Genomic DNA, 16,745 nt, shown 5'->3' on the forward strand with positions numbered 1-16,745 from the left:
TAAAGAAAATTATACCTAAAGGCCTTTAAATATATTCAATAAAATATCAAATTCAGAGCAAATTCAACCTTAAGAATTGAGTTTAAGGTTGAATTTTCAAATGTTACCACTTGAATTGAGTGCCAAGAAGTTGTGTTTGGCACTCTTTTAGTGGGGACTTTTTTTGGTTACTGATTGTGCATCTATTTTTTAATAGAAGATTGATTAAGATCACCAACTTTCCAGCAACTATGTGTGTTGGATCATACCACATCTATCAACTCGGAAAGGGATCGTCACCTCTACCTTGAGCCGTCGTATGTGAATCTCTATACTGCATCGTATATCTCTATACTCCCGTAGGCATCGTGAATGTGACTTCACGGCACCCTCTGGGGCGTATGTAGGACTTACTGACTAGAGGACCAGAATACAAATTCTGCTTAAGGTCCTATTTATCTTTATACCAATGTTTATTTACATCGGTTCTGAAGCTTAGCCTAAAAAGGTAACAGATAATAAATAGACTCACTTTTATAATATCAATATGGATATTATAAAAAAAGTCTATATATCTAACAACAATTCCCACCAAAATATTTATTTCTCGCGTGGCAAAGAAAAGCCTTGAGCGAAATCCCGGACGTGTGACCGATGGATGTTGGGTGAAGGATATCCTTTAAAACTAGTTAACACTCCCATTCTTCACTCAAGTCATTCTTTCGCCGCTATAATATAGCCGAACACATTTTCTCCGTCTACATTCTTCTCACAACAATGTTTTTTATGTTCTAGTAACAATACCGGTGCTGAACTTCGGCATGTTGATGGGCTGGCAGTCCCCCATGACGCCGTTGCTGCAGGCGGCGGACGGGCCGGCGCCAGAGCCCATCACCGACGAGACCATCTCCTGGATGGCTTCCATCACCTTCTTCCCGCCCATCTTCTGCGGCTTGTTCGTGGGCGACCTAGCTGACCGCTACGGGAGGAAGATTACCACCTTGCTTACTTCTCTATGTCTTGTGGTAAGATACATTACTTTTTTCTTTACCACATTGTAGTTCACGCCAAACTTTCAGTCCGCTCTAAAGTTGTACACGCCAAATAGCGCATATTAACCCCGCTGAGATTTGTTCTTGTATATCGCGAAGTTATAATTGAGATTAGTGCTCAGCAGATTACAAGTTTGACGAGATTTATATTTATGTTATGTCTGTGAAACCGTATATAACTATATATTATAGAAGATAGACCTACGACTGGTTTTTTGATGATTGATGTTGATACGAGAGTTCAATGAGGAATGTTGGTTTAATATTGTGTATTGTGGCTTAATCAAGATAACGAATATACCAAGTTAGCGCCATGCCATAAGTCTACATCGCCAATTAACATCATGTAAATCAAAAGTTAACCGGTGGATGAATAAAGAAGTTATCCTTATCTCGGAAATTTCCTCATAAGCTATGACTCAACATTTTCTAAACACTATGTGGTTTTAGACAAATATCATGGAAAAAGAATATCGATAATTTCAATAATAAATAATAAAACATTGAATAATTCATTATTCTTGATCCGTATAGATCGAGTTATTCTAGTTTCGTTATGTTCTGCCTATAAATAGCTTGCAATCGTCAAGGGACTCTTTAGAGTAGATCTACAAGATTTACTTACTAGGTGTCGATAAATTGCAGTACTTAGTTAGGGTAGGTATACTATTTTAATTCATTTCAATTATATCACTAAGCAAATAGTCATTCCTGAACTCGAGGCGTAACTTTGTTAACAAGTTCAGAAAAGAATATAATGCTATAGATAATGACTTGTATAATTAATTAATTATCTACATTTTAAGTTGAATAGTTACTTATCTAGTAAGTAGGTATACTAATGCCTTAAATTCCTTTTTTTTTCAAAGCAATCAAACTCACAACAGTGAGTTAGAGTTAGAATACTAATGAACGGCAAAATAATTATATTAAAGAAGCTTACATAGCTAGCTTAGCTAGCTCTATTTTTATATCCATTGAAAAAGCATTAATGAAAATTTCGGAAAAATCAAGTCCACTTTAGAGCTTTACAGGTGTACACCGCAAGGCTGTAATTCATATTGTTATAATAGCAATTATAGGAAATTTTCTAAATTGCATCACATTATGTACATATTACAAAATCCCATAATATTTGATCAAGTACTCGACTATGGAAATAAATGGAAATAGATGTCAATTATTAAATAACGCATTTCCGATCCGATTCACAGGTACAATATGGATTTTTTTACAATAATGTTATACTTATGTACCTATTGCGAAGTGAAGATTTAGTACTTCCATTTACTAGTACTAAATCACTTTCGACAGCATGGAAAATTGCAATGATTTGCGTTCAAATACCTACTCGTAGTTACTGCACAAATACGATAATTTTGAGTGGAAATGTTTATGTAATTACATATTTAAAAAACAGGACAGACTTAAATTAAATATTAAGAATAAGGACACACTTATTAGTAGTAATTTGTCGGTTAAACCGTAAATGAATGTCAAATTATTTCGACATTTTAACATGACACTATTTTAGCTATAGAATCTAGATAGATGTAATGGATTTTTACTTTTATGACATACTTAGTTATGATGTATTTTTCAGAATTTTCTAAGGCTTGCTTTTTTTCATCAACATCACCAACATCACATCATTCGAGACGAAGTCGCGGGCGGGCGGGCGCTAGTTGATCTTATATAAGGCTCATTTTTTGCGCAAAGGATCAGCCTGACTGTCCAGCGCGGAAATGCAGCGAGTATTCCACGTGGACATGATTTGTTAACCGACTTCAAAAAGGAGGAGGTTCATAATTCGGTCGGTATTTTTTTTTTTTTTTTTTATGTATGTACACCGATTACTCAAAGACGCCTGGACCGATTTCAAAAATTCTTTTTTTGTTTGAAACGGTATAGTCCCCATTTGGTCCCATTGCCATCATGTCAAGATCTGATGATGGAATCCTGGAGAAATTGAGGGGAACTTTCGAAAATTATATGGGTGTCTAGTGTGTTCGTATACTTTTCCATTTAGTACTTTTAAGCACTACAATTTCATGAAGGTTTAAAATCGATCTGATGATGGAGCCATAAAACAGACGAGGGAACTCCTCGGCGATTTACAGCAGTTACCTTGTGTTTGGGCTTGATTAATTTGTATTAATGAGACCCTTCCACATAGATAAGTTGTGACTGTCATTTAGGGGTTTGGTGATGAAGACCAAGGACAATTAAGGGAACTCCTTAACAGTTTACAGTAACTACCTTGAGTTTGGCCTTGATTAATTTGTATTGCTGAGAACTTTCTACCTAGATGAGTTGTGTCTGTTATTAGGGGTCTGATGATGAAGACCAAGGTCTATTAAGGGAACTCCTTAACGGTTTACGGTAGCTACCTTGTGCTTGGGCTTGATTAATTTGTATTGCTGAGAATTTTGTACCAAGATGGGTTGTGACTGTCATTAGGGGTCTGATGTATTCGTTTGAGATGAAATTTTACACTAAAAATGGAAAAATAATAAAAATTTTAATAAAAAAAATACAACCGACTTCAAAACCTAAAAACGTACCCACTAAACTAAAAAGTGAAAAATAACATCATAATATGTTCTACCTGCTAATCAGTATAAAGGCGGTGCTTAGCCGGTGTTGTCTTAATTTAAGCCATTTCTGACAGGACCACATGAAACAACACTGTCTGCAAAATCTAAATCTATAAGATATTCTCACATGGCTTGAATTAATACATCACCGGCTTAGCACCGCCTTCATACTGATTAGCAGGTAGAACATATTATGATGTTATTTTTCACTTTTTAGTTTAGTGGGTACGTTTTTAGGTTTTGAAGTCGGTTGTATTTTTTTTATTAAAATTTTTATATAGACTATTATTAGGATAAGTTAGTTTAGGTTCCAGGTATTCTTTTTCAATAAAAAAAAATATAAAAAGTATCTCTTTTTTTAACAGATTAGCTGGGTCATCATCCTATTCTCCCTGCGCCCCTGGGCGTTGATAGCATCACGAGCAGTTGCCGGGTTAGCCTGTGCAGGTTGTTATGTTGTCACACCTTTGTATTTGAAGGAGGTATGTATTAGTGTAGTGCATTTGTCTTTGTAAAATATTATTAGTAACTAAACTCGTTACAAGTTAGTGCAGTTATGAAAATCCCTTGATCAAAGATTTTTTTTTTTTAAATATCCACATAAAAATTAACTAACCGTATTTTCGACTATCCAATGGTAACAAATTAACATGGGTTCACTTTTGACTTATTTTAATTTTATAAAAATTCTCCAGTCCTCCGCCGCGAAAAACTTCATGCGACTTTGATCAAATTTTTAAGCGATTTTCATTAGTAAATAGAGTTGTTTATGACAAGATCCTCATCAACAACATGTTTGTCAATGTTTTATTTATGTAAATCATTTAAAAGTAGACGCTAGTTGATGAAAGTTTTGGATAAATTCAAGCCGAGAGCTTTATTAGAAAAATTTCTAACGAAAACCTTCTTAGTCCACTGCAGCGAGGCTTAGTGCCCAAGTTTACATTGACCTGACCTTCAATTAGATGTATGACATAAACTAAACTAGTCCTATACTAAACTAGAATTTGTTGACCATTTTTTACATCGTTCAAAAAGGTATTGTTACGGACCGGCGAACATGATTACAACTATGATACATCGATTCTATAGAGACAGTTTTTATAATCGCATTAGATCGTTGATCATATACTCTGACAGAAAAGTAACGTCTAGCGAGACAGGTCCTTATGTAATTAGTCTGAGCTTATTTATCATAGTGAATGATTTCCAGGTGGCGGCAGACAACATCCGGGGAGCGCTGGGCTCCCTCTTCATCCTCTCACAGAACCTGGGCTACCTGATAGTGTACATAGCGGGCGACTACTTCTCCTTCACGGCGGTGATGTGGTTGTGCACCGCCATACCCGTCCTGCATATGCTTGTGTTCCTGGCGATGCCCGAAACACCAGTATTTCTAGTCAAACAAGGAAAGTTAAAGGTGAGATGTCAAAGTCAAAATTCGTTTATTTCAACTATGCTTAGTTTACAAGCACTTTCGAAACGCCCTGTAATTTATATTATTAGATAATGGAGATTGGTGATGAGATTGTAGTCTAAGAGCCATGTACCCCAGACCTTCGTCAGTTTATAAAAGCTGAAAGTTTGTCAACTCGTACCATATGTAGGTAAGGTAGCCAATTATGGAGTTTGGACCGCAGTGGGTTTGTGAGTTAGCAGGTTTTAAGGATCCAGACCCTCAACCGTCTTAGTGTCTTATGTATTTTTTTCATGTTTTCCTCGGCATAATATGAAAAATTTTATTAGAAGTCACTTAGCTTCGCGGCAACCCTTGAAAAACACTATTTCATTTGAAACGGGTCTCTAGCGAAGGGTTGGCATGAAGCCTTGAAATGGGATTTCATTTCTTATATTATGCCGATAAAAATATAAAAAAACATACTTTATACTTGGGTGCTAAAGTCACCAGGGTCTAAACTCCATAGTTGGTTATGGTACTTATCTATTATAGGTGTATGAGCTGACAAACTTACAGCTTTTATAAAATGACGAAGGTCTGGCTGTCGCTGGCTCTCCGTCTATTAGATACCTAATGTATTTTCATTTAACCATGATTCCTAAAAAAAAAATGTTAAACGTTTAACATGTTTTTAATATATTGGATTCCAAGTAAGATCGACCTTCACCCATTCTGTTTTACCGGAAGGAGTAATTAAGAACATTTTTTATTGAATAAAAACACACACACGACAATACGTACATTTTTTAACCGATTACAAAAAAAGGACAAGGTTCTCAATTCGTCGAAATCTTTATTTTTTTATTTATGTTCACCAATTACTCGAAGACGCCTGAACCGATTTCAAAAATTATTTTTTTATGTTTTTTTTGCTTTGCAATTGTTCCCATAGTAATCATGTCAGGATCTGATGATGGGATCCTAGCATGTGATTGGGTCTTATTTATTTGTATTGTTGAGAACTTTCCATCTAGACTGTCATTAGGGGTATAGTGTTGTAAAGGGGTAAGGGTTATTTTTATATTTATTTTAAATTATTTTTTATAAATTATACAAAAATACAACCGACTTCAAAATCACAAAAAAATTTCTACTAAACTAAAAAGCGAAAAATAACATCGTACGAGTATGTGCTACCTTCTGATCAGTTTGAGGGCGGCACCAAGTTAGTGATGTTTAAATGTCAATCATAAAGATTTAGGATTTTCAGACAGTTCTTTCAGAAACGACTTTACCTACTTATATTAAATTATCCTCAATTATCTTTATTTCCTCAAGTGCCGGTCGCATACGTACATAAGTAAAAGGAACCATTAAAACTGTATCCATTGGACATTTACACTTCTACGAATTATAAAACCTGTATTTTATCGTATTTTCGTATTTTCCTTAAAGTAAAGAGGTAATTCCCTATCCCCTGAAATTATGATTAAAACATTCGTGAATGACGCACCATCATAAGTTTTCAAATTATCTTAATAATAATAAGCCCAATTTTGTTGCTAAATTCTATAAAAAATAATAAATTAAAGACGTAGCGACATATCGACATAGCGACATTAACAGTTGGGACCCATTATTGAGAAGTTTTGAGAAGGTTTAGACTTTAGATTTTAATGGGTCCTGACTGTTAAAGTCGCTAAGGTACCTACAACTTTATCTGCAGCAACTTCTAAACCTTGTAGGTAAGTCTCAGACCAACTATTGTATAGGACCTGCCTCGCTAGACGTTACTTTTCTGTCAAAGTTGTCAACGATCTAATGCGATTATAAAAACTGTCTCTATAGAATCGATGTTAAATAGTTGTAATCGTGTTCGTCGGTTAAAGAGCTCCGTAAAAATACCTTTTTGTGTAATTGAATGGTGCAAAAACTTCTAGTTTAGTATAAGATATATACAAAATCTAAGCTTGTTTTCCTCAGAAAATGACAGACAATATTGTTCGTGACTATGAGTGCGATACAGGTCCTTCTATATTTGGTCTGAGAGGTAAGTAGATGTACATATCTAGTTCCTACTACTTTATAGAATTCTAGATAGTGTGTAGTTTGAAGTGGATTTCAGTGTGTCAAGGCGCGCTCTCAAATTAATCAATCTGAAGACATTATTATCTTTGTTAATTGGTAGTGTCATCGTTATCTCTATTTGATCTACTGGTAGTAGGTACACGGTAACCATACAGTCCATACAACTTTTATGACAGGTTACCTTGGTTCTCAGCCCAGGATCCGTGGATAACCTCGATAATGATACAAGTTGGGAAGAGGGGAGTTTACCAAAAGTTGTTACTAACCAGGCGTTTTTTTACTTTTACTTAATTAATAGTTATACAACTTAACAGCTACAATGTCCTAAATTGCGTGGTACATTATCTCGTTCCTTCGCTCAGGATTTTTTATTATCTGGTATCCCAGTTAGCTACCATGATTCAAGAATTTTCGTTAATACAAAAGTTGAGCGTCTCATCAAGATGAAGCTACTCACGGAAAATTAACTTGATCACTTGTAAAAACGATTTTAAATCAGATTCTTTACTGATTGAACAAGTTTTTTAATTAGTTAATTACTATTTTTTTTAATTAATTCAGATATCTTCGTATAAATAATTAAGCGGCTAAAAATTATGTTTGTGACTTATAGGTCGAACCTTATTGGTTGCTTGTGTAACTGTACTAGCCTATGTTGTCCAGTTGATTAAATCAAAGCAAAGCTAGTCAAGCTTTGTACGCTAGTTTATCAAGTTGCATTAATTCCCAATTATTCCATTTTATGTTTCCGTAGTATTTTATGTACTCGTTTATCTTATAGTGTGGGGTATCTTTATCTGTATTTTGTGCAGTAAATAAGGGGTTGAAGTGCTAATTTAATCTGCGGAACCCTACACTGCGCGTGGCCCGACCCGCACTTTGCCGGTCTTTAATAAAGTCTTAGTCCAAATAAGCGTAAGCATCTACTGTCTGTTATACGGCACAGAATACATAACAGTACAAGTATAGGTAGCTAGGACTAAGCAATAGCCCAATGTAATAGCCCATTAGATGGGAAATTCATCTCGGTAAACGGATTTGAGAGCGATGTGGAGTTATTGAGTACCAACTAATAGTACCTAAAGAAAAATAACATTACCTACATATACCAAGTTTTTTGAATTGAAACAGTCGGCAAGTTACTTTGCGGAAGTCCATATCACGAACAGCGTTGAATATTAAATTAGTTATTCATTAAATACAAACAATTTAATATTTAATGCAAAATTCTCTGTAAACAATTTTAAATGTCTTTCGGCCTTGAAAGACCGACTGTGGGTACAGGCAATGACATTAATATTGTGTGTTTAAAAATTTTAATAAAAAAAATTCAACCGACTTCCAACTCAAAAATTAACCTAAACTAAAAAGCAAAAAATAACATTTTACCTATGTGCTACCTTCTGATCAGTTTGAAGGCGGTGCCAATCCAGTGTCATGTTTTAATTAAAAGCCGTTTCTGAAAGAACCACAGAAATTTTGTAATTTAAAAGGCTTAAATTAACCGACTTCCAAAAAGGAGGAGGTTCTACGTTCGGCTGTATGTATGTTTTTTTTTTTTTTTTTTTTTTTATGTATGTCCAGCGATAATTCCGTCATTTGTGGACCGATTTTGAAAATTCTTTTTTTGTTTTGAAGGGTTTGATTCCAGGGTGGTCCCATTTTTTTCATGTCAGGATCTGATGATGGCATCCTGGAGAAATCGAGGGGAACTTTCGAAAATCGTAGGGACGGCTAGTGCGTTTGTTAGTGTTTCCATAAGGTATTTAAAACCACTACAATTTTATGAAGGTCTGGAGTTGGTCTGATGATGAAGACGAAAAACAGACGATGGAACTCGTCAACGATTTACAGCAGGTATCTTTTGTTTGGGCTTGATTTATTTGTATTGATGAGAACTTTCCACCTAGATGGGTTGTGACTGTATTAAGGGTCTGATGATGAAGACGAAGGACAGTTAAGAGAACTCTTCAACGGTTCACAGTAGCTACCTTATGTTTGGACTTGATAAATTTGTATTGATGAGAACTTTCCACCTAGATGGGTTGTGACTGTATTAGAGGTCTGGTGGTGAAGACGAAGGATAGTTAAGGGAACTCCTCGACGGTTCACAGTAGCTACCTTGTGTTTTGACTTGATAATTTTGTATTGATGAGAACTTTCCACCTGGATAGGTAGTGACTGTATTAGGGGTCTGGTGACGAAGATGAAGGAGAGTTAGGGGAACTCCTCGACGGTTCACAGTAGCAACCTTGTGTTTGGACTTGATAAATTTTATGTTGATGAGAACTTTCCAACCGTATGGATTGTGTAGTAGGTGTGCTAACACTAAAAATTAAAAAATAAAAATTTTAATAAAAAAAATTCAACCGACTTCCAACTTAAAAATTAGCCTAAACTAAAAAGCAAAAAATAACATCTTACCTACGTGCTACCTTCTGATCAGTTTGAAGGCGGTGCCAATCCAGTGTCATGTTTTAATTAAAAGCCGTTTCTGAAAGAACCACAGAAATTTTGTAATTTAAAAGGCTTAAATTAAAACATCACTGGCTTGGCACCGCCTTCAAACTGATCAGAAGGTAGCACGTAGGTAAGATGTTATTTTTTGCTTTTTAGTTTAGGCTAATTTTTGAGTTGGAAGTCGGTTGAATTTTTTTTATTAAAATTTTTATTTTTTGATTTTTAGTGTTAGCACACCTACTGAGTGTGAACTGACTGTCCTTCGTCTTCATCACCAGACCCCTTATGCAGTCACAATCCATATGGGTGGAAAGTTCTCATCAATATAAAGTTTATCAAGTCCAAACACAAGGTAGCTACTGTGAACCGTCGAGGAGTTCCCTTAACTCTCCTTCATCTTCATCACCAGACCCCTAATACAGTCAAAACCCATCTAGGTGGAAAGTTCTCTTCAATACAAATTTATCAAGTCCAAACACAAGGTAGCTACTGTGAACCGTCGAGGAGTTCTCTTCACTGTCCTTCGTCTTCATCATCAGACCCTTAATACAGTCACAACCCATCTAGGTGGAAAGTTCTCATCAATACAAATAAATTAAACCCAAACAAAAGGTACCTGCTGTAAATCGTTGACGAGTTCCATCGTCTGTGTTTTGGCTCCATCATCAGACCAACTCCAGACCTTCATAAAATTGTAGTGGTTTAAAATACCTTATGGAAACACTAACAAACGCACTAGCCGTCTCTACGATTTTCGAAAGTTCCCCTCGATTTCTCCAGGATGCCATCATCAGATCCTGATATGAAAAAAATGGGACCACCCTGGAATCAAATCCTTCAAACCAAAAAAAGAATTTTCAAAATCGATCCACAAATGACGGAATTATCGCTGGACATACATAAAAAAAAAAAAAAAAAAAAAACCATACATACAGCCGAACGTAGAACCTCCTCCTTTTTAGAAGTCGGTTAAAAATGTCGTTAACTATAAGCGGCTTTACTAGTAGGTAGGCCTGCAGGGTTATTATGTAACTCGGTGTACCATGCAAACAATCAGTCACTACATCGTTTTTCATCGTATTTTCGGTTTTGCAACCATCTAACATTGTTTTTTTCAACTAAATGGCATAATTATTGTTATTTTACGAAAAACGGCATTAAATAAATAATAGTAGTAGCAAGTAGTAACTTTATTTTAACGAAAACCTGGTATTTACGTAATTTCGTTGAAATAATCATGTTGGACGATCATAAAAACAGAAAATCAGTGTCACTTTATGTAAAATTGCGCAGTCAATGTTATTTTGGTGAAATAACTATGTTAGATGATAACAATAACAAAAATAAGATGAAAAATAAAGTGACTCATTGTTTGAATGGTACACAGAGATTTGGCATTTGAAAAAAAACCGAAGTTAATTTACCACCGTTCTGGTCCTCGGTCCACGCCACGGAGGAATTAACCAGGAAAGTTTTAGCATCCATACTGGTTAATTTTGAGGTGTCCTATAACACTGAGGCCATGAATGCTTGGAAAACAGCTTGTTTGAGCACTGATTCACCAAAAACTTTATCGGCCGTCTGCGGTATGTAAAACCACAATTTGAAACTACTCTAACATTAATTTATTATGAAATTTAGTCTAAAACTCGAGTGATACATCGGACAATACAACGTCGGAGTGTGCCCGACTAGTTTGAACCCATACGGGGCCCTTAGTCATGAGCTGGTTCTTGCAACGCTTCTTCGCTTTTGTACTTCGACTTTATATCACATGAGTTTTAGCCGTGTTTCATAATAAATTAATATGAATAACACTCACGAGGGGTGTATGTACAAGGGGTGTAAGGGGGAGGCTAGTACCAGTCAGTCTCCCCAACTGCCAACCTCACCTGCTCGTGGTGCACCCTGCAGATGGACCGACGAGGCTCTGGCGACCGACAAATGGCGGTATATCCATTCACAATGGCTAGATTTTCAAATGGCACAGGCCGGTGTCGGGCAGCAGCGACACCGGTGCGAGAAATCTGGTCCTGCGCTGACCAACCCGCATGCCCAGCGTGGTCAATATCGGGCAAACCTTTGTAGATGGACCAACAAACAAAAACAGAGCCCCTAGTCCCCGGCAGCCCCGCTATTCCTGGCTCTGGCAGCGGTTACGGTAACGGCGGGGCAAGGGGTGTTAAGAATCTCCGGCAGAGATTCCGCTGCCAACCCCGACGACTAGACCTGGCAACATACAACGCACGCACTTTGAGGTCCGACGAAAAGGTCATCGAGCTGGAAGAAGTTATGAGCAAGTTGCACTGGGATGTCATAGGATTGTCTGAAGTCCGAAGAGGGGTCGATAATCCTTGAATCCGGCAACATGCTCTACTACCGGGAGGGCGACCAACAGTCCCAGGGTGGTGTCGGATTTATCGTTCACAAGTCCCTCGTGAACAATGTTGTAAAAGTCGAGAGTGTGTCGAGCAGGGTAGCGTTCCTGGTCCTCCGAATTACCAAACGGTATTCGTTGAAGGTTATACAGGTTTACGCTCCGACCTCGACACATCCGGACGAGGAGGTAGAGGTATTGTATGAGGATATTTCTAAAGCCATACATGCCTCAAACTCTTATTACAATGTTGTGATGGGGGATTTTAACGCAAAGTTGGGCGAACGTAGCGGTTCAGAGTTGAAAGTTGGACGATTTGGATATGGGCAACGGAACGACAGGGGCCAAATGGTAGCTGACTTCATGGAGAAGGAGGGCCTCTTTATGATGAATTCCTTCTTCAAGAAGCCACCACACAGGAAATGGACCTGGATGAGCCCCGATAGTTCCACGAAAAACGAGATCGACTTCATCTTGTCTACCAGACGGCAAATATTCAACGATGTTTCTGTGATCCATAGGGTGAAAACCGGTAGCGGTCACCGAATGGTTAGAGGCACGTTGAATATCAACATTCAGCTGGAACGGTATCGACTGGTGAAGTCTACGCTCCGACCTACTCGTGCCCATATTCAAAACCCCGAGTCCTTTCAACTAGAACTGCAGAACCGCTTTGATTGCCTAGCAAATTGCGAAACTGTGGACGATCTGAACAACAGGTTCGTGGAAACTGTCCATTCCGTTGGGCCTAAGTTCTATAAGACCCACCGTACGAAAAGAACCAAAAAGTTCTCGGACCAAACACTTAAACTCATGGAAGAGAGGCAAGAAATGAGATTACAGTCTTCAGCAGATGCGTCAAAATACCGACAAATCAGTAGACAGATCTCTAAGTCGCAAACCAGCGACTTGCGAAACTTCAATACCGAGCGTATTAAAAATGCGATTGAAAGCAATCGAGGCTCGAAAGTTTTCGCCAGAGATCTGTCTATTGGACAGAGGCAGCTGACGCGTTTGAAGACCGAACACGGTAATCTGATTTCTTCCAAGCCCGAGTTATTAAGTGAGGTCGAGAAGTTCTATGGACAGCTATACACGACTACCCAGCAGCCTGTTGCCAATTTGGCTAAAGACCCCAGAGCCAAGTTGACCCGACACTATACCGAAGATATCCCGGACGTCAGCCTATACGAGATTAGTGTGGCTCTCAAACACCTGAAGAACAATAAGGCGCCAGGTGAGGACGGAATCACAGCAGAACTCCTGAAAGCGGGTGGAAAACCGATACTTAAAGTCCTTCAGCGATTGTTCAATTCCGTCATTCACGAGGGCACAACGCCTGAGGCGTGGCATAGGAGCGTGGTGGTTCTGTTCTTCAAAAAAGGTGACAACACCTTGCTGAAGAATTACAAACCCATCTCGCTTCTAAGCCATGTTTACAAATTGTTCTCGAGAGTCATTACGAATCGTCTCGCTAATAGGTTTGACGACCTCCAGCCTCCCGAACAAGCCGGTTTCCGAAAAGGCTTTAGTACCATAGACCACATCCATACGCTGCGGCAGGTTATACAGAAGACTCACGAGTATAACAAGCCACTTTGCTTAGCGTTTGTGGACTATGAGAAAGCCTTCGATTCGGTGGAAACCTGGGCTGTGCTAAGGTCATTGCAGAGATGCCGAATTGATTACGGTATATCCAAGCGTTGAAGTGCTTGTACGAAAACGCCACTATGTCAGTCCGTATTCAGGATCAGACTACGAGGCCAATCCAGTTGCAGCGAGGAGTGCGTCAGGGAGATGTGATCTCTCCGAAGCTATTTACCGCCGCATTGGAAGACGTCTTTAAGCTTCTGGACTGGGGCGGACTTGGCATTAACATCAATGGTGAGTACATCACTCAACTGCGGTTCGCGGACGATGTAGTCATCATGGCAGAGACTCTGGATGACCTTAGTACCATGCTCAATGACCTCAGCAGAGTTTCTCAACAGGTGGGCCTAAAAATGAACATGGCCAAAACAAAAATAATGTGTAATGCTCATGTATCGCTCCACCCAGTTATAGTTGAGAACGCTGCACTCGAAATTGTAGACGAATACATATACCTAGGACATATGATCCAGTTAGGTAGGTCCAATTTCGAGAAAGAGGTGAACCGTCGAATCCAACTCGGCTGGGCTGCACTCGGGAAGCTTCGCGACATCTTTTCATCCGAAATTCCTCAGTGCCTGAAGACAAAAGTCTTCGAACAGTGCGTGTTGCCAGTGATGACCTATGGTTCCGAGACTTGGTCGCTAACTATGGGCCTCATAAGAAGGCTTAGAGTCGCACAGCGGGCGATGGAACGAGCTATGTTAGGAGTATCTCTGCGTGATCGAATCAGAAATGAGGAGATCCGCAGAAGAACCAAAGTCACCGACATAGCTCAACGAGTTGCGAAGCTGAAGTGGCAATGGGCGGGGCACATAGTTCGAAGAGCCGATGGACGTTGGGGTCCCAAAGTGCTGGAATGGCGACCCCGCACTAGTAAACGCAGTGTTGGCCGACCCCCCACCAGGTGGACTGACGGCATCAAGCGAGTCGCAGGGATTCGCTGGATGCAGGCGGCTCAGTGTCGTGATGTTTGGAAGTCCCTACAAAAGGCCTATGTCCTGCAGTGGACGTCCATCGGCTGATATGATGATGATGAACACTCACGATAGTTTAAATTCTAAAATGTAATAACATTTATATAAGTCAAATAGATCTAGAATAGATCGAGTTGTCGATACGTAATATTAAACATCCGGAAACAATCGCTTCCTGACGTGACGTATTTTTGCCGACCTCTAGTCTTAGTTACGCCCCTTCCAGGGGCGTAACTACCGCCGTATCAATGATACGTGTGAAAACTAAAATTAGTAAAATGAAATCCTCAATCTCCTTTGGTTCGAAGAACCTATGAATTTCCGTATGTTCATAGGTTCTTCAAAAATCCTTCTGTTTTAAGAAATCTTTACCCTTCATATTGGGCCCCCCCAACTAATATTGATACAGGACCCCTACGCCACTGCTCTCTGGCGCAGTTGGTTCTGGATTATCTACAGAGAGTTCCTGGGTGCGATTCCTAGCTCGGGTCACTTTAGGATTTAATATTTTCTAAATTAGTTCAGGTCTACTCTGGTGGTAGGCGTCGACCGTGGCTAATTATGAAATTGTATCTTTTCCGAGTAAGTCTGCGAGTAAGTGCGTCGTAGATCACCATTAGGATGAGATCGCAGTCAAGAGCTAACTTGACATTAAAAAATAAAGCATTTACTTTTCAGAACTATATGAATGGGCGGGGTTCAAAGAACCGATGGACGTTGAGGTTTCAAGGTGCTGGAATGGCGACTACGCACTAGAAAGAGCAGTGTTGGCCGCCCCCCACCAGGTGGACTAAGCGGCGACATCAAGCGAGTCGCAGGGATTCGCTGGATGCAGGTGGCTCAGGATCGTGATGTTTGGAAGTCCCTACAAAAGGCCTACGTCATGTAGTGGACGTCCATTTGCTTATATGATGATGATATCAAGCATTTAAAAAACACCTTGTGTATACCAACAATAACGATTTGAGTTATTATGTTTTAGCAGTGTAGAAAACGTGACTCTACATTTCTCAGTAATAGAAATACTTAGCTAATTCAACAAATAAATTGTCCTCAGGAGGCGCGAGCTGCATTGGCGTGGTTACGGCATACCTCAGTCGATGACAAAAACTTAGAAGAGGAGGTGCAACAACTGGAAAGAGACGAGGAGTATGCTAAGTCCATGAAAAAAGCTTCTTGGAAAAGCTTAAGTAAGTTTTTATAGGGTAATAGTAGCGTCCATATATCCATCGCGGTTTCATCCGCGTTGTTCCTATTCCTTTGGGAATATGCGGATTATAAATTGCCTGTGTAACTCGTTGATAATGTAGCTTTCCATTGGTGAAAGAATTTTTAAAATCGGATTTTAAATCAAATTAATAGGACTTATAACAGTTTATGGTGGATTATGCATGGTATGATTGCATAACTATGAGTAAACCTCGACTTGATGTCGAACATTCCGTAGACAACTACCGCAGATATTTGTTTCACAATGTACGGGCTTGTCTCTAGAATGCAAGGAACTTGAGATTTTTTTATTAATTACAAGTTAGCCCTTGACTACAATCCCACCTGATGGTAAGTGATGATGCAATCTAAGATGGTAGCGAGCTAACTTGTTAGGAGTAGGATGATAATCCACACCCCTTTCGGTTTCTACACGACATCGTACCGGAATACTAAATCGCTTGGCGGTACGTCTTTGCCGGTAGGGTGGTAATTGGCCACGGCCGATGCCTTCCACCAACCAGATTCCAAATCGAACCCGTCCGTCTTGTAAATCCACCGCGCATTCCACTAAGCCACGGAGGTCATCAATAATTAAGATTCATTACGGTAGAGCTTTCACTTGGCTATCTATTAAACACCCCTGTTTTCATCGCCGACAGTTTTATCTCTTCTATTAATTTTATCGTAAGCGTAGACATATAAATCGTTCTGCGTGTAAAAATTTTTATTTATTGTTCCTTATCAAGAAAAGGAAGATCATAACTGAGAAATAGAAAAGGCCTTATTATGTATCCCTGCGAAACGCCAGTTTGTCGACACACCTCATAACTTATACTGTTTATGTATAGGTGTGTTTATTTCCATTATGCATTCGGGTCTAGTAGTCAGGTACTAAAAAACCATTGTCGATTCCGAGGTGTTTATTCGGAAGAATTGTTAAAAGGTCAGTCATGT

The 16,745-nt window shown here is 38.9% G+C and overlaps 1 protein-coding gene across 1 annotated transcript in view; it reads left to right on the forward strand.

Moving 5' to 3' along the window:
- The window catches only part of LOC112050580 (solute carrier family 2, facilitated glucose transporter member 8), a 38,256-nt gene that overhangs the window by 17,047 nt on the left and 4,464 nt on the right, over window positions 1-16,745 (forward strand). The window contains exons 3-6 of the mRNA XM_024088872.2: window positions 775-1,004; window positions 3,994-4,110; window positions 4,842-5,048; window positions 15,637-15,769. Of these exons, the coding sequence (XP_023944640.2) occupies window positions 775-1,004; window positions 3,994-4,110; window positions 4,842-5,048; window positions 15,637-15,769 (687 nt within the window). The remainder of the gene's footprint in view (window positions 1-774; window positions 1,005-3,993; window positions 4,111-4,841; window positions 5,049-15,636; window positions 15,770-16,745) is intronic.

Source organism: Bicyclus anynana, chromosome 2 (genome assembly GCF_947172395.1).
Source record: "Bicyclus anynana chromosome 2, ilBicAnyn1.1, whole genome shotgun sequence".
In the NCBI taxonomy this organism is placed as follows: domain Eukaryota; kingdom Metazoa; phylum Arthropoda; class Insecta; order Lepidoptera; family Nymphalidae; genus Bicyclus; species Bicyclus anynana.